General features: G+C 39.4%; 1 protein-coding gene across 2 annotated transcripts in view; it reads left to right on the top strand.

The window, feature by feature from the left end:
- Positions 1-19222, top strand: part of KIF26B (kinesin family member 26B) — a 253790-nt gene that overhangs the window by 178971 nt on the left and 55597 nt on the right. For both annotated transcript variants that reach the window (XM_015857747.2, XM_015857748.2), the window contains 3 exons: positions 13307-13513; positions 15170-15263; positions 16869-17131. In XM_015857747.2, the coding sequence (XP_015713233.1) occupies positions 13307-13513; positions 15170-15263; positions 16869-17131 (564 nt within the window). The remainder of the gene's footprint in view (positions 1-13306; positions 13514-15169; positions 15264-16868; positions 17132-19222) is intronic.

The following is a 19222-nucleotide window of genomic DNA, read 5'->3' as shown; positions in this document are numbered from 1 at the left end:
TAGTAGGTCCGGTTCTATTAATTATCCTATGTCATTTTTTTATATTAGTTGTGATATTTATGAATAACTCTTCACTGCTATGTCAGTTATGCTAGTCCTCAGTAATCACTAAGTCAGATTATTTAAAAATGGATTAAATTGTTTGGAATTTGATCTTATCTTTTGAAGAAAAAAGCAAGTTTACAGTATTCTATAGGTAAAGAGTGCTTTTATTATAAGATTATGATATATTTATGAACATATAGTTTGCATTATGATTTATATATTATGATTTATAGAAGTTTGTGGACTCCAGTGTTTTTATGAGGCATATATTAATATAACATTTTAAATGTAATCTGCTAGGTACTAAGTCTCCTATATGAAGGCTATAGAAAATAATGACTTACTGAAACAGCAAATCGTAGGATGGTTTGGGTTGGAAGGGACCTTTAAGATCAAATAGTTCCAACCATCCTGCTATAGGCAGGGACACCTCCCTCTAGACCAGGTTGCTCAAATCACTGGAGAACCAAGGTAGTAGATGTGTGAACAGACTGTCGATGTCATCATATTCAGTTGTTGGTGTATCTTATAAATGTTAGAAACCTTTCTGCCGGGCAAGCTATCGTGAGTGATACTAAGTTATCCTTATTTGGAATTTGTTGTAGATAAATGACATCTTTGTCATGCTTTCGTCTCTTTGGTCGCTTGCAATTTTTTGGAATATATTCTAGAGTGTTATGGTCTGTGGATGTTCATACAGTAAGAGACATAGTAAATTAGACTTACTGTGTGTCAGTGAGCTGTACAGAAAAGATTTGAATCAGAGACCAAAACAGTTTGGAAAGAGTTATTACAATCTGTCAAGTCAATAATTCACATTTTAGAAAAGCCCTCGGTATAAATTTACAGTTCGGATTCATTTTACAACCTATCAGGCCATTAATCAGGGCTTTGTGAAGTCCCCTAATGTAGTTTTATATAATCTCTATTTTTGTGTTTTGACATGATAGACTATAACAGCTTAATTAAAATAATATTGAGAGGTTTACTGAATCCTACAGTACTGAGGACATCCAGAGTTAGTCAGTCCACTGAAACTTACTCTGTGTTATACAATGAATGGATGTCCTCAAACATCTTGATGGAGAACACGTTTCTTGCAACATCTAGAAAAACTGCTGGGAAGTAATGGCAGAGTGAGTATCCTTTGATTCGGTGACGTTGCATGCAGTGTTCTTATCATAAATTGTACTTAATATTAGCTAATGAACGTTCACATGCAGTCATGTAAGATGTAGTATTTAACAGAAATATAGTAAGGATAGTGGTATACACAAGATTGTATGAACCATGATAGATTAGCATTTCACAGAATCAACAAGGTTGGAAAAGAACTACAAGATCATCCAGTCCAACCATCCACCCATCACCAATAGTTCTCACTAAAACATGTCCCTCAACACAACATTGAAACGTTCCTTGACCAGCTCCCGTATGGATTTAGCTCCATTCACCACCTCTCTCTGGGTCTGGCTCTCCAGTCAGTTCCTTACCCAGCCAAGGGTGTACCTGTCCAAGCCACAGGCTGCCAGCTTTTGCAGGAGAATACTGTGGGAGACGGTGTCAAAGGCTTTGCTGAAGTCTAGGTAGACCACATCAACACATCCACCAGACAGGTCACTAGATCATAGAAGGAGATGAGATTGGTCAAACAGGACCTACACTTTGTGAACCCATGCTGGCTAGGCCTGATCCCCGAGTTGTCCCGCACATGCCATGTGATCTCCCTCATGACAATCTTTTTCATAACCTTCCCTGGCACCAAGGTCAGGTTAACAGGCCTGTAATTCCCCAGGTCCTCCTTACAACCCTTCTTGTAGATGAAAATCAAATTGGCAAGACTCCAGTCTTTTAGGACCTCACCAGTTGATAAGGAGAGCTGATAGAGAATAGAAAGCAGCTCGGCACTCTCAGGTGAATCCCATCCGGCCCCATGGACTCGTGGTGCTCCAGGTGGAACAGCAGGACTCTGTTTCCTCTTGAATCGTGGGGGTTTGCTCTGCTCCCCATCCCAGACAGCCAAGTCAGAGAGCAGAGAACCCTGAGGATAACTGGTCTGATCTTTAAAGACAGACATAAAGAAGGCATTCAGAACCTCTGCCTTTTCCTTATCCTCAGTGGTCACATTCCCAGTCTAAACCAGTAAAGAATGGAGATTCTCCTTAGTCCTCCTCTTACTGTTGATGTATTTGTAAAAGAGTTTCTTGTTCCTTTTTACCCCAGTGGCCAGGTTGAGTTCAAGCTGGGCTTTTGCCTTTCTGATTTTCTCTCTACACATCTTAACAACATCTCTTCTGAGTTGCCCATCCCTTCTTCCACAGGAGGTAGATTCTCTTTTTCTCCCAGAGCCTTAAGAATAGCTCCCTATTCAACCACATTGGTCATCTTCCCTGCCGTCTCATTTTGCAGCTCAAGGGGACAGCCTGCTCCTGCTCCTCCTTTAAGACTTCCTTCTTGAAGAGCGACCAGCTGTCTTGAACCCCTCTACTCTCTAAGACTGAACCCCAGGGGACTCCTCCTCCTAGTCTTCTGAACAATTCAGTCCACCCTCTGGAAGTCCAAGGTAGCAGTTTTGCTGCTCCCCCTCCTGGCTCCACCAAGAATTGAGAACTCTACCATTTCATGGTCACTCTGTCCAAGACAGCTCCCAACCTCCACATCTCCCACGAAACCTTCTCTGTTTGTGAACAGCAGGGTCTGTGTTGGTGAGCATCTGAATCAAAAGCAGATATAATTATATCAAAAGCAAAGATGCCCTCTTTCCAAAACAAGATTTGTATGTATACTTATTTAACCTTGTATAGGAAAGATACTACGTAAGAATAAAAAGCATGGGGCTATTAAAGAAATACGCACAGAGATGCATAGTTTGCCTCCCAGGTGAGTGCTATGATGACCTTCTTTAAAAAAAAAATGATTGTACAGCTATAATGCTGGTCAACAAGGGATACAGACAAGTGGCTCCAATTAAAAATCCACATTGTTGATTTTTCATTATAACACTTGTCCTTGTGTCTGCAACTGTACCTTAGGCTTTCCAGCTGGACAGATATTTGGTTCATTCTGTCTAAGTGTGGTATTGCCAATTCCAGGAACTATTTGGAAGGATTTTATGTAGTGAAAGAAATGAGGAAAATCTAAGTTGATCCAAGTTTTGGCTTTGGCTCCACCAGTGAAAAATCTGAATATTGTGGTTGGCATGCCTCTTTTGGATCTTGTCTCAAACCTGGCCACGCTCTCTTTCTGTGTTTCTCACACTTCATGTTGGTGTAAATGATCAATCTGTACTCAGGCAGTGTCACTTCAAGATATACCTTGTTCTGGCTTTGTGGTGTTAAACCACACCAGACCTTCACCAGACAGGCAGTAGAGCTGTTTCGATACCTACTATTCAGCGCTGACTGAGGATCACTTTTAGATTTGGAGGGTGAATATTTCATCAAGATTCATTTTATGCTGCACATTAAGAATCACTGTGTTATTTGTTGTGGTATCTTCTCCCTTTTATCTTTCTGATGTATTTCACCTTGCTTGTTTGTTCTGTCTATCCCCTAATCTATTGTGGGAAGATGGCTCTTAAAAGAAAAAAAAAAGAAACAACCTTATTTTTGTCTTCATTAATCTCTCTACTTTGTGCTGAATGACAAAATGTTACAAGGCATCAAAGATCATTTCTTCCTCGATACTAAGTTACAGTAGTGACAAGCATGGAAGATGAATTATCTTAAAATGAAAGATCCTTTTATTGCTAGAGAGAAGGCTAGTTGCTTCCATCATTTGTGAAACCTGTGCACTGACTGTTACTTTCATAGCCATTGTCTGGCATGCGGTGCCACCCATGACAAATAGCAGTGTTACCATAGGAATTTTTATAGCAGGTGAAAAAGGGTCTTTTAAAGAGGTGGATTTAGAAAGAAATTCTTCAGTGTGATAGCTGAGATATCTCCACTGGTATCAGTAGAGATGAGATGTCTCTGCAGGAATTGTTACCCACCAAAGGCACCAACAGCTCTAAATCAAGGGAACTCAGTTCTGAGAATGCTGAGCCTCAATCTTGTCTCCTGGTGACATCAGACTAGAATTGATAAGAGCACAGAGGAGATTAAGCACCTGGCTCTGTCTCCCATCTCCAAGGAGGATGGAGTCATAGAAGTGCAGCCTGCCCAGTTTCACCAAGGTCCTGTACTTGTTCTTATATACCACCAGATTTTTCGTTCTGACTGCGTCAGGAAAAAATAAACCATTAGTGTAGTTCAGGCTAGCTAAGGATAAAGGCTTCCTGAGTGACTCCTGAGTCATCACAAGCTTGATCTTTAGAAACTCTCCATGGGTGATGCTCCATGCTGGCAATAGTTGCAATGCGAGGAGCCTTGCTTGGGTTCAGAGCATCTAGAATAAGATTACAGATTTAACCAAGTCAGTAAGATATCTAGAAAACGGGTCAGACTAGATTTAGGAACTGACAAGACAGGATCACTTTGGCGCCTATGACTACATTCTTTATGCTCTGTAGGACTGAAGCAAACTTCAGTGAACTTCTGCTTTCATCATCTTGCTCATGTTTATCAGTGGTGGCTGTGGCACTTAACAATTGCTATTGCTGGATGTACGTTATCAGCAAAGGAATTAGAACTGCCATATGCTTCTCTGTTAAATCATTTACTAGGAAAAACATAAGCTTTTCCTAACAGTCAAAACTACTTTCTCCTTTGAGACTTGCTTCACCTAGCTATCAGGAAGAGTAAGCATTTTTACCATTCTCTTGGGTTGAAATGTTTGTCCAATTGCCTTGTTAAGGTTTTGAAACCTGAATAAGAATGCACTTTTGCATTTGTATTAAGCAGCTCAGCCTGTCTGCATCTACAGTGAGAACTGTTTTAAAGCCGCACCTGGAAAACAAGACAGATTGATCTCTTATAACTAGGAACTTAAGAGACAAAGTAGTAGTATGGCAGTTTTGCTTTAAAAACCACTGGTAATAACCATAGTGTTCACACTCAATAAGTCCTTATTTTGTATTTTGGTTATGGAAGAAGCTAATTATGCTCAGTATAAAGAAAAACATATTTGCAGGTCTCAGCAAAACTCTTTTTTTACAGTTCTTGTGAACAGCAGCTGCAGGCTATCAGTCTGGACCCTTGACAAATGGTTTTGACATTTTGTACAGACACCCCTCATGAAAAAGGGTTTTTATTTATTCTCAAATGTTGAATTCTGCATTATTGATCAGGTGCCATTCATTAAAGGCTGCTACTTGCTTGCAAGATTACACAGTCCTTAACCTACACATACCATAATAAATTACACTGTTGGTGAACATCAGCATTAAAGCAATGTTAAGGTTGCATGGTTAAGTGTGCAAAAGTCAGGAAATAGCATTTAAAGTTGAAAACAATTGAAGCTTTGCTTGAATTAAGATTGCAGAATGTCTTCTAAGGGCACGCACAAAGACTGTGAACAAGCACTAAATATTCATAGTAGGGCAAGTGGTTATAGTTACCAGTTCATTCACAAACACAACCATTATTTATTTGTCAAAGCATTTAACAGGGCAGAGAGCAGTGGATGAGATCATTAGTGGTAAGAGTCACCAGGCGCATGGGTACATTGTTGGCTGTTTCTTGCTGCCACAGAAATGTTTTCATCAAGTAAGTGTCAGTAGCAGTGCTGTGCTGTTAATCACAACTATGCGTGAAAGAAGTCAGTGGCTCCCTATGCCATGAGGCAAACTACATTTGTCGAAGTACCATTTTTATTTAGCTCTCCCCTGGGGGTTCCTAATTAGTTTTTTCTCTCCTCTCCTCTCCTCTCCTCTCCTCTCCTCTCGGCAGTTCCCTTTCCCAATTGAAAGAACTGGACAACATCAAATAAAGTAAGCAGGCAGCACACTAAACAAAAAGGAGAGAGAGATGTAGATAAGGCACAGGAATCCTTGGCAGAAGATGTTGAGAGTGCTAGAAGCTTGTCGATCCCAAAAAATAACAAGGAATTCAGGGAAGCAGAAGTCACTGAGAGTCGCTAAGGGTTCCTGCTCACAATGTTTCTAAGTTGCAAACTGCCGATGGCTAGGAGAGTTTTCTTAGGTAATGTCAATTCGAGGTTGCTGTCTTTTTCATTATTTTTTTCCTGAACTTTATTCCTGGCTGCTGTTCCTAATACTTAAAGCTTCAAATGTGGATGGAGCTGGGGAAGAGGGAAAAACAGTGATTATGAGAGCACCAAGTGAAAAATGGAAGAGTGGACAGTTAAAGAGTAAAAAACATGGAACAAAGAGAAATACTAAAAATAGAAGTCTGATAGTTTCCTGTTACTACCTGGAGGTGTGAATGCAGCCTAAGGATGCACACCCAGGGGTGTGATAAGATGAGAGACTAGAAATATATCTCACTGACAATACAATCCCTCCCTCAGACTTCCTCCTTCATATTCATGGATAGCTTATCTAGCTGCAGACAGAAGGAGGATCGTGTAGAAATCCCATGTCTGAGCGAGGCTTCAGCTTGTGAAGGTTATTTTAAAAATAGCTGAGGAAGGGAGCATCAGCAAGGGGATCTGGAGGAGCTGAGCAAAGCACCTTGAGAAGTTGTATGTACCCAATGGAGACTTTTGGGGAGTACTCCTCTCTCCAGGCCTAAAAGGAATGGCATGTCCCTAACGGGCTGTAGACTTGGTGCAGAGCACAAGATCCCCAAGGTGGACCATCACGGCCTGTGGCTTTCCCCTGACAGTATGAGTTCCCCCCAGCTTGTGTCTTTGTGTGGCGCAGAGTGAAGGAAATGGACCAAGTAGCATGGTGAGCCGTGGGAGTATTGGCCAGGCACAGCCAACAGGGAACCAGTGGGATGTCAAAGCAGCCTGCAGCAGCGGGAAGCTCTCAGAATCAGTCCCTTTTGGAGATGGTATGTTACTGTGTTTCTGATTTATGTGAACCTTTATACAGCTTATAGAGTCTTTTGTTCTCTTGTCCCAAACACAGTAAACAGTCCTTTTCATTTCAGAGGCATGCAGAATCAAGCCCCGCATAAAAATCTGTTCCACAAATTTCTTTTAAGGTTCAGCAAATGTATTTCTAATTATAGGTAATATGTAATGTTACAATTTGATCTCATTAATTCTAAGTGCCTGGCTGTTTAGGCTATGTAGCTATTGTGACTCCCTTTACCACTGCCAAAATGGAAGCATGCAGGTAGAATTAAACAGGATATAACATATAATATAATATAAAATGTTATATTTAATGTAATATTTATACCCTGGGAAACATTATAGCCTATGGTTATGGCATAGGAAGAGGAAGAACTAGAATTCATATAGTCTGTTTAGGAAAAACAGGCATTTCCTGGGATCGTGGATCATTCCTTTATTCTTATGCTTTATTTCTATAGTTGGAAAATGAATGTAACTGTAAATAGGTCATAATTCTGTCAAAAGCCATTGCAAAGCCCTGCAGCGTCTTCAGGTGGATGGTTTACTAATAAGATAAATCATTTTCATTGCTTGGGATTCAGAATCGTGGTTTTATTGTTTCCTCTTTTTTTGAGTTTCCTTTTTTTCATGCTTGTTCCTAACAAAGGTCAAGTTCAGATCACATATAATTCCAGGTGAGTAAGAAATTACTGTTGAAATAAAAGATGTTATATTGTATTAATTCTTGCTAAAGTATCTAGCTCTAATCCTTGAAGTCTTGACTGAATGTTTCATACTACGTTTGGCATTGCTGGGTGGTTATACTCCCCTTCTTGTGACTGGGTTTCTGCTCTGAATCCCTAAGTGTATATTAGATATCTCACCTAATACCATTACTGTATCCATTCATGTGGACTCTCTCCAGTAATACCAGCCCCTTGCTTTCCTTACATTTCTTTTTCTCTCCATGAATTCCCAAATATTTTTGCTAGTCAGTACCATAAACCATACCTTCTGTATCCTGGCTGTCATTACCAATTGCCACTCCCAAGCTCTCCTCATCTTTTTCCACATTTATCTGCATTAAACTCCAATTTGTCACCTCCTTCAGCGTGGCTTAAATAATGTAAATCCTTATATGATTGTATTGCTACTCATTTATTGTGCTATGCCGTATAACATTATGTGTAGACTGGCAAATCTTCTTTTGTATGCAGTTGTGGAGATCATCTTTATAAATAATGAAAAAGCCTACAATTGTGGTTGTACATCTTCTGTGCAATACCTGTATGTACTTTGTCCTTGTAGCACTGAAGAGACTTCACAAAGGCATACATAAGAGAAACTTTGTCTTTTATCTGAGTTCCCTCCACAGAAATTCTTGTTTCCTGAGACAAAAAACAGAGAGGCTTGTTCATCTGGGAGTTCTTATTCTCCTGAGAAAGAACATAATGTGAAGCCCTTGGTGCCACCCTCTCTCTAATTAGACTTGAAATAACCTGCATGCTTAAAATTGTTGAGCCACATTTTTTCACCTTTTCCATAGCTTCACAGAAAGGAGAACTGGATCTCTTAGAAGTAATGTAGCAAACCTGATTATCAATGAGCATGTATGAGGTATGCTACTGTTGATGTTGCTGTATTCTGTCCACACCAGTCCTTGTGGCAATGGAGTCGGCATAGTTCTAGTGTGTTGGTAGATTTCTTACAGGAAACTCTGAATGGATGAAGCAAAAATCCTTTTAGTCTCTCTGTACTACAGCAGGATATGAGCATCACCTATAAGATCACGTGGGGATTTATCACCTATAAGGCACGTGGGGAAATTTAGGGAAAAGTTGCTTCCATGACAGGATGATTCTTATGACTTCTTTTTAAGAACAAAGCAAAATTGCAGTGCCTTATGGTAATTTGGTAATCTAGCAAATGCTGAAGTAGCAATATGACAGCTGAGTGACTGGGCTGATGGGACATAGATGCTGGTTTCAGGAAGCGTAGGTGCACATCACTACACCAAATTACAGGATCAAAACTCAAAGCTACTGCTGACATAAACAAGACAGAGGTCACTGATCCATGCCCTGTGACCTGAACATATTTCACACCAGATTTTGCTGAGCTTATTAATAAACGTGCATCATGCATTTGATAAGGTTAAGTTCTTAAGATAAGAACAATATTATTAATGTTTGGTTACAACACACTTAAACTACTTTCTGTTATTGCTGGAAGTGCAAATCAGTTTTACTGCTGTGCAGGATGGAGTTAATGAGCTAGTAAAGGAAATGTTTAATTGCTTGTTTCAGCAATCATGAGAATGAAACAGAGACACAATTGTTTCCACTGCTTTTCCAAAGCAATATTTTGCTGCTTGCAGTAACAGTGACAGCCCTTTCCGTACCAAATGTAGCACTGAGAATGAGGCTTGTGCACATGCGTTTCTGACTAATTTACATCAGCATAATTTACCTCGGGGTTTTGAGTTATTTTTTTTTTTTTTTCCCCAAACATATCCAGGGAACTTCCATTAAAACAGTGTCCACTCATGCAATCTATTTGTCTCATTCTTGCTTAGTCTGTTTATCTTAATAGCCCACATTTCATTTTAGCACAATCAGTTAATTGTCTCATGACCTGTAAGGCACACCCTTTAAAATAATTAACAGACCATTTCTTGATTCTCTGGACACTGTAGACAAAGTTCTAGCTTTACATCCATCACACTAAAGATGTATGTGCTTAAGCACTTGGGATGCTGTAGTTTTTTTGTGGCTGCTAAGACAAAAATACATGCCTGCCACCATTATTTACAACTGTAACAGTGAGAAATTACAAAACCCACTCTTCATTAACCTCCAATAAGGCTGTTTTTGCAGCCAGTGATTGCCATTACATTGATGGAGTGCTAATACAGCTCAATAGCCTCAGTTGGCCTGTCTCACCCGTGACTGCATCGCAGCTCCTGCCTCCTACCACTACCCAGCATACGTCCAGCAGAAGCCGCTCAAATGATTGATGAGAAAAACAGCTCATAAAGGCAAGCACAGTGCCCAAAGCAACAGCTGTCTAGCCCTATCCTTGCAGTAATTAGATAAATGAACCCCAAATGATATCTTACAGGCAAGAGTAGAAGGAAGTGATAATATCCCCATCGCTTCTGTTGCCTCATTCCAGCCTCTGTTTGTAGTTATCTGTCTTTGGTATAGATTTGACACAGCTTACCTCTCCCCTCTTCCATACTCACTTCACTTCTGGTCCTGCAGACAGACCCCTGCAGGCAGAGGAGACACCAGAATGTCAATTGCAGAGGCTGGGCTCTCTGTTCTTTCTTTCCCTCCCCTCCCCAAATGTACCACTTGTTCAAATTTGCAGAGCCTGCTGAACCTTTGTCCTTCTCCTCTGAGGAGGATAACAGAAAGTACATGGTAGGTCACAAATAGTGTTTACCAGGAAAAAAACTTGCAATTAGCAAATACAATCTTCAAGAAATAGTTGATGTGTTCATAGTAACGTGCAAGATACAGAAGGAGGAAGCAAATAAATGTGGTTAATGCATCAGAAATTGCAATAGAAGCAATTAAAAGCTCTGCATTTATTTTTATGGTACAGAAGCACTGTGGTGTCACATCAGTGCTCCCTTGATGCTACTGAAGGGTAGCCAGGAAGGAACAGTAATTTTGTAATGCTAATAATCACCATATACAAAGTAAAAGTGTGTGTATAAAATTAGATACAAAGATACAGAAAGTAGCTGTGCATTTTTGAAAAACAGTTTATATAGTTTAAATATGCTCATAATCTATGTATCTATCTATATAAATATGAAGAAACCCTGCTCAGGAATAATACTGTAGAGGTAAATGACTGCAAATTTCAAGAACAGAACAATTCTTTGCAGGTAGAACCTGATAGCCCAGGGAAGGAAATGCAGGTCCTTTTGGATTGAATAGCTGTCAAATCAGACCCTGTGAACTCATAGGAGAAAATACAGTAATTTTTCAGCGTGAGCAGAATTAAGAAGTGAATTTATGTCCTAGAAGAGGCACAATAATGATGCAGTACAAGTGACCTCTTTTATTCTCTCTCCGCTCTTAAGCTTGGTTAATTCTAGCTGAGTTCAGCCAGATTTACAAGAGTGTAAGCTTAGATCAAAATTAGACCCAGGTTGTTTGTTTTATCAGCAGCACATGTCTCGAGAAAGTGCTTTCATCTTTCCCTGCAGAAACAGTCAGAGGTGCGTCTAAGAGTGGGCGCTGCCAAGGCCTGATCACTGGGATTCAAGTAAGAATTTCTGGCAGACAGAGTGGTCCCATTAATCACAAGTGGTATCTCTTAAACCCTTCAATTACAAGAGATTAGTGGAGAGCTGTAGCATTAGGCTAAAACAGTAATGACACGCAGGAAGTGAAGCAGAAAACCTGCTTTCTTCTTAAGAAGTTGTTCAATTTACGGTTTATTTAAATATAAATTGCAAGCATAAAGTATTATAGTTCTTAAACTTCACTGTTCAGTTAGCTTCAAATTAACCATACTGTACTTCCCCAGGGCAGCACTGTGATCTTCAACCTGCCTGTTCCTTTAATTGAAGTCTTTTAAAGTCCATTAGGTTCCTGTGCTATCCCCATACCTGCCTGAATTATGTTCTTTTATACTTGCACTGCTTTCCCTATGGCAGGGATTGCAGGAGCCCGCATGGACTCCAAACACCCCACCCCACTACCCTCAGTCATAAATTGCACAAAAGACTATGAAATGGCAGAGCAGGAGGCTATCTTTTCCCATTGTTTCTAATGCTGTTGCTTAGTTGATTTAGTAGCTTCAGAACAAGTAGCCCAGTTATCAGGATACCCACAGATAGTCATTGTAGTGCTCCTCTGCCATAACACACAGGAAAAAAACAGATCTGAAAACAAAAATCCGAAATGCCCAGGAAATAGAAAAGTTCATGCTAACAGCATGTTTTTCTTCAGAAATGTCTGTGTTTGCCAGAGTTGAAGAGCCAACTGGTTAGTTTATGCTGCTAGACTCTATCTCCTGGGTCTTCTGTGATGAGTTCCCTTTTTTATAGGGGTTCATTCAGTTTATCTGATGCTAGTAAGTTTTTAGGATTTTAGTTAAGTTGGCCTTTTACTCCAGAGAAAGGCAAACATGGTACCTGAGCTTCTATTGCTATAGCTGCTGGAAGTTAGGAGGATTTGCAGTATTACTTCAGTTGTATGTGACAGGTATTACTCTGATTTTGTGTGAAGAGGCTTAATCAGGACAAAAGCTCGCAATGCTATTCTAGTATAAGGCTAGTAACTGAGGTTAAAATAAAATGCCCATGCAGTTGGAGGCAAGAAAGGATCAGGTCCAGCACTTATGAGTTGTATAGGGGTGTTGGTGGCCTTTGTCATCCATAGAAATTAGCTTTGCTTGGGTTGAGTTTATAAGATTTTCTGGAAGTAGGAAGAGCTTGATGTGACGGTCTGCTGTAGGACAAAATGAATGCAGGTGTGAATAGCGGGCAAGATCTGGCAGAGGGGTGATGATTGTTTTGTAAAGTTCAGGAACTGATTTGTCTGCAGGTAGAGAATTTATGGGGAGAACTAAAGCCAGACTGATAATCATCCATATTATTTACATCTAAATTGCTTGCTATCTGGGCTAAGAATGCAGTATAATCTCATTAAATCCATGAAGAATTATTTCTGTCTTAGAAATATCTTATTATGTACTTATTTAATGATTTGTGAGCTAACGTGTTTTAACAAATTTTTTATTGCATATTACAATCCACTTTCTTGACAATGATTTCAAAGTCTTGCCATTAAAACAGGACTCTTTTCACAGCTCTTTGATAATGACACTTAAAACTGAGCAGTTCATCTTTTTGCGTTTATATGAAATTTGAAAGGTATAAATTACAAATATGGCTTTTATATGCTTGTTTTATTGATCTAACTTCTCCATAGAAACCACAGCAATTCCAATGGCTTAGCAGTCTAGATTACCTCACAGCCTTCTTAATTGGCTCACTAGAGTACAGTTACTTTTCAATTTATATTGAGAGTATGACAAAGTTATGTAATATCTCTTCATTGTTCTTGAGTAACATGGACACTAAAACACTATGAGATTCCTCATAAATTCTATATGTACAAGCTGCTTGTTGATTTAGATAGAGACAAGTTCTGGCTTTATGCAATAGGCATTTTAGACCAAATTCTGTGCGTAATCATTCTTGTGTTTTACACTGATTTCCATGGGGCTACAGCATAGCTAGTAAGATTTGGTTCAATGTTATGAGTAAGTTCATTCAACACATCAGAATACAGCTCATCAAATGACGTCATATTCTTGTGTTTGCTGACAGGTCAAAGTCATGGTGCGCATTTCTTCCACGCTTGCCAGAGACACATCTGAGTCCAGCTCTTTCCTAAAAGTTGACCCCCGTAAGAAGCAAATCATGCTCTATGACCCAGTCACCTGTGGAGGTCAGAATGCTTTCCAGAAAAGGGGCAACCAGGTTCCACCCAAGATGTTTGCTTTCGATGCAGTTTTCCCACAGGATGCATCACAGGTAGGCAAAATATGATCAGAATAGTTATCTAAACAGTAGTATCCATCAGTGCCAAACTGATTTCAGCTGTGATAGCTGTACTTTCATTAGATTTAGCTAGAGTTGAGTTTTGTCAATATCATTAATAATGAAATAAATTTATTAGTTTATATCTAAATAATTGCTGGCTTTTTTTATTCCTTACTGTAAGCAATTGCTCCTAAAATCACATGTGCAATAAGCATGCTAATTGTTGCCTAGAATGCAAATCCTGAATATCAATAACTTACATATTTAAAATTGATTATTTGGTGTATATAGCAATCTGATCAGAACTGTGGTTCTTTAATGCAGTACTCTATTCATTATGAAGTCAAGGATTATTTGAACAGTTTACAGTAGGAGGATTGGGATTTTAGTCCACAAATCTCTAATCATGTGTATATTGATTTCTCATTTTTTATTAGACTTTGATTTGATGAACCGTGTTACCCAAATATCACGAGGAATACCGTAAAAGAATAAAGTAACATTTCAGAGTATAATTAGAAAACAGTACTGCAATGCTACTTCTGTACCTGTGAAATACTCACAACTAGGACACAGGGCCAGTAGAAGAACCAGAGTATGATCAGATCAGTAGTTCCATCCCTGACCAAGTTCTGTTCCAGGCAGCCAGCACCTTCCCAGACTACTGCCTGGACACAGTTTGGGGATGTAATGTACCATCACACACAGGGTGCTTCTTTGAGGCTGCCCTGTCTTAGGGCAGTAAAAAAAAGTTCAGATTATGGACAGGAGTAAGTTGATACTTGTTAGTCTGTGAACAGTGCCCTTCCTGTCATAACTTTTACTATTATAAGGACCAGAAATACCTAGGAGATAATGGATGTCTAGTGAGAGAATTTATGTGATTTACTGTTTAAAAACAGAATGCTTTCTGGAAAACCCTAAACTGTTATTTCTGATTCTGTTCAACCCTGTATTGATAGCCAGTTACTGCAGAAACACTGAAGACTTTACAGAGTTTCTGAACCTTAAATCTAAGTATGCCCAGATATATTTGTGTTCTACTTCTTAAAATACTGCTGTAGACTTCAGGATGGAGTCTACTCCTGCTATAGGCAACAAAGACTCATAAAATGTAGAGAAAAACCCAGCTTATACCAGAGGCTGTTTTTCTCCCCTTACATTGCTTACCTACCTGCCAGTAAAAATGAATTCAGTCCATAATTGGGAAAGTAACAGAGCCTATTAAAATTTCTCAGTATGTGCCTTTTAATTAAAAAATAAATTTAAATAAACAGCCCTTTAATAGGCAGTTCTGACAAACCAATTGCATTCCTCCATCTCCTTACAGGATGTGCTTTTTGTTTAACCCCAGAAAGGATGTTAATGAAACTTCCTTGACAGAGCAAAAGTCCTGTTTCATGCACTTACACAAATATCACAAAATGTCACTACCATCAGAGCACTGACCACATAAATGAAATGAGCAGGATTAGATCTTTTGATACTTAGGCATGGTATCTGGAGCACTGACAAACTTTACTGCCATTTATACTGAAAACGCTCTATTGAATTTCCTTCTTATTACTCACAGTTTTCTTTCTTTCACTCTCTCTCTCTTTTTTTTTTTTTTTTTTTTTTTTTTTTTTTTTTTTGTGCCTATGACAGGCTGAAGTATGTGCTGGGACTGTGGCTGAGGTGATCCAGTCAGTGGTCAATGGTGCGGATGGCTGCGTGTTCTGCTTTGGTCATGCCAAACTTGGTTGGTATTGTTAAACGTCTCTACCTGAACAGCAAAGTGAATATTTGTAACCCAAGACTGTTAATACTTTAGGGAAAACAAACCTTCACTTTGCTTTGGTTTGCTGATACATTGCATGCATAACCTTACACCACATCTTTGCCTTTCATTTACACATCTCTCAGTTTGGCATAAATGTTGGACAACATGCTCTTTGAAGCAGAGATTGTCTTGAGTTGTTGCTTCATTCAGTCCCCTTATCGCTATAGTAATTTTTAGTATTCTATTATCTTCTTAATTAATGATCCAGTAGGGTCCTATACTTTTACAAGTGTGCCTGGAATCGAGACCACTTATCCAGCTAACCCCAGAATGCCTCCGGACCAAGCAAAAGTAACAGTAGAATGAGCAATTGGATGTTTAATGTTTTTGACTTCCCAAAGTCTAGTCTGGCAGGTGAGATGGAAAATAAGGCCCACTGGGCGATAGTGTTTCCCAAGTGCTATGTGTCCAGTCTAGGGCTCTGGTGGAGCTTGAGTTGAGTCTCTGCAGTTGTTTTGTTGTCCTCACCAGTCCACCAACCATGAACACGCCCAGATGTTGCCACAGACGTATACATAAAATATCATTTTCACTGGTCTTTTTCCACTTAGATTTAATGTATGAAACAAAACAAAGCAAAAAAACAAAACAAAACAAAAAAAAAAACAAAACACAAGTACTTACCCCAAATTATATATATTCTTATTATTTGTCTTAGAAATTTAGGACAGGTTTTGAACTTGTCTATATATACCAATATGTAGACAGTTCTCAGTCAACAAACTTTTACAGCAGAGAAGCCAGAGCTACACTTGCAGAGTTAAACAATAATGAAACAGCAGAAACTTTACACCCAGATATAATATTTCTTGTTGTGCACCCACTTCTGCACCAAATGAACATATGTGTCTGTATTTTTTATTTTGTTTTTCTTCTTCTGTATAAAGTTACATCTTTGTGATGCTTAGACCAAGGTTATATCAATCCCAGACACAGTGTATAAGGGATAATGTTGTATTCTGTAGTAGATTGGAACATGTTGCATATTGATGTGGTTAATGCCCCATTCCTGGAGGCTTAAGGTGAGTCTGGATCAGGCCCTAGGAAACCTGATCTAGCTGTGGATGTCCCTGTTTGTTGCAGGGGAGTTTGACTAGATTGCCTCTAAAAGTCCCTTCCAAGTCTAAGGATTTTATGAGTCTAAAATGGCATTCAGGGTACACCGCACTTAAGAGTATTGCAAGCAGGGCATTTTAGAAACCATGGCATTCCTGCTCTGCTCATTTACATCACCATTCCGCCACGGTAGTAGCTGCTGTGCTGAGTGGTAGGGACCTGCAGTACCCCATTTAGGACATGGGGCATGTCAGAGGAACATGTGTGATAACAGTTTGTTGAAAGCAACTCAAGATTTCATCTGTCAGTTTGAAATGTTCTCCATTTTCCATAAATTGTCTGTCTGTCTATCTCCCTTTTCTGAATGTCCTTTTTGTAGTGAAGAAGTTGTTATCATGAGGCTGTGTATGATAAGATCACTTTGCAGAAGGCTATGAAAGACTTTCTCTGACTCCCCATTCCTGACAGGGAAGTCATACACCATGATCGGCAAGGATGATTCCATGCAAAACCTCGGCATAATCCCTTGTGCCATCTCCTGGCTCTTCAAGTTGATTAATGAACGCAAAGAGAAGACAGGAGCACGCTTCTCAGTCCGGATTTCTGCAGTGGAAGTGTGGGGGAAAGAAGAAAATCTTAGAGACCTGTTATCCGAAGTGGCTACAGGAAGCCTGCAGGATGGCCAGTCCCCAGGTGTCTACCTTTGTGAGGACCCTATCTGTGGCATGCAGGTGAATCCAGTCTTCAATTTACATGAAAACAAGCATTATGATTTTTATTTTGATCTATCGAGATGGTCTGAATTCAAGAACTACCCAGAATGTAGAGTTTATAGAGCTGAAAGTGTTTACTTTAAAGCATGCAAGAACTTTATGACCTGCAGCTGCATGGCCATCTGCTCTCATGGCCTAAATATTTGTACCTCTGGTATAACTGATGTTGAGCAGGGGCTTGTGTTTGCAATAAAACGTGAAAGCATTTAGTACAAACAAAAATTCACCTCGTTCTTAAGAAAAAAAAGAAAAAAGAAAAAAGAAAAGAAAAAGTGTGATCCTTCTTTTGTAAAACAAGATAAAATATTTACAGTACTGCACAAATAGCTGGAGGCCATTAATATGGCTGTTTATCTCTTTATAAACATTATTTATAGCGCTTGCATTAGCAATGTTGTAGGAAGCATTAATCGCTACTTATTAATTGCTGCCAAGACAAATGCCTGAGTTGGGCAAGCCAAGAATAACTCCAACTCTTCTCAGGTTTGGAGGTTTATCAGGAATGAGTAACTGGCTTTTGTATTTCCTGGGTAACCACAAGAGAGGCTCAGTAGGCCCTTTATGTTTAATTTTGATTTGTGAGACAAAAAAGGCCTGTGCTTTCAACTTGTTCTCTGTGATGGAGTGAATCTGATTTTTGTATGACCAGATGGACAGAGGGCAAAACAACAGGATGGAACATGAGTACATTATTTTTTTGCCCTAACTATAATGGCTGCTTCCATCTAGAAACGGCAAAGCAGTTCTCTCCAAGTATGGGAAAATGAAGGGAGTAAGAAAACAGATTCTGTCTGCACCCTGTTTCCAGCTGCAGTCATGATTCACATCCCCAAATTCATAGATTATAAGATTTTAAACAGCAAGTAATAAAGTTTGTGTTTTCTCTCTTTGTGGTGAAGCCACAGCAAAACTTCCCATTTTACTCAAGGACAGGAAACTTTTTTGTCATTTTAAATAACAATCAGAATTCTCATTCTTGCTTGATTCCTGGTTTTAGTGTGTTATGAAATACTTACTTTGTCACAAGGGATCTCACTCCCTGGTATGCAGTAATGGGCGCAGTACAGAGAGTATACAAAGGAAGACTCAGGTTCTTCACATTTCCCATTGGGGTGACAGATGACTAATTTTGGTCTGAATTAGCATAGAATACTAATATGTTTCATAACTGCATTGTCTTTCTTTACAGCTAAATTCTTCACAAAGGTATTTAAGCACAATAACATTAATAATAATAGGTATTCCACTTATATCGGTAGCCTATTTTTGCATACCTATATAGAGAGGAGCCATAGGCTAAGTTAATTATTTTAGATAATGGAGAAAAGGTAGCTTCATGAGAGGTTTGTGTTTCTCTGCAATGTAAAATACTGCATTAAAATAGGACCAGAACCTCTCACTGTGTGTGCCTGTAAGACACAGTGATGTTCTGTAGTCTTGTCCTACACCTGAATTTTCAAAATGCTCTAGTGAAAGGAAGATGTTATAGCCATATAAATATGCATAATCGGCAGTGTGTATAGCAAATGAATAATCACCATATGTCATACTGTTTGTCATTGGGCCTTTCCAAGTATGCACATTCTCTTGTTGCTTACATAAGTGAGATCCGTCCACAGAATGGCCTACCTTCTGCTTGCTGTGTTAACTCCTTCTTGCCCCTCAGCCTGCAGCTGTGTTACTTCATCCTGTGCAAAGTCTTGGCGTTATCCTGCTTCAGGCTGATTAATGATCACAAAGGGAGACAGGAGCACTGTCTTCCTTAGGGAGAACTTTTAGCTGTATTAGCCAGTAGGTGGTAAAAAACCCTGAGTATGGGAATTCATCACTGTATTTATGCCAGACAAAACAAGTCTATACTACAGGCTGAGGGCCAATTCTGCATACTGTTAAAACCGATGCCATCAGTTTGCACTGTTACATGTGCCTTCCACAGGCAAGCAAATCTTAGTTGATATGAAACACGCATGCATTCCTTAACAACATGGTGGGTTAATTATATCTGCCCTCCTACGCTGTCTATCGCTTTGAAGAGATAAGAGCAGACTG

This window comes from Coturnix japonica, chromosome 3 (genome assembly GCF_001577835.2).
Source record: "Coturnix japonica isolate 7356 chromosome 3, Coturnix japonica 2.1, whole genome shotgun sequence".
NCBI lineage: Eukaryota > Metazoa > Chordata > Aves > Galliformes > Phasianidae > Coturnix > Coturnix japonica.
The sequence above is the reverse complement of the archived record's forward strand: the minus strand, read 5'-3'. Positions and strand labels throughout refer to the sequence as shown.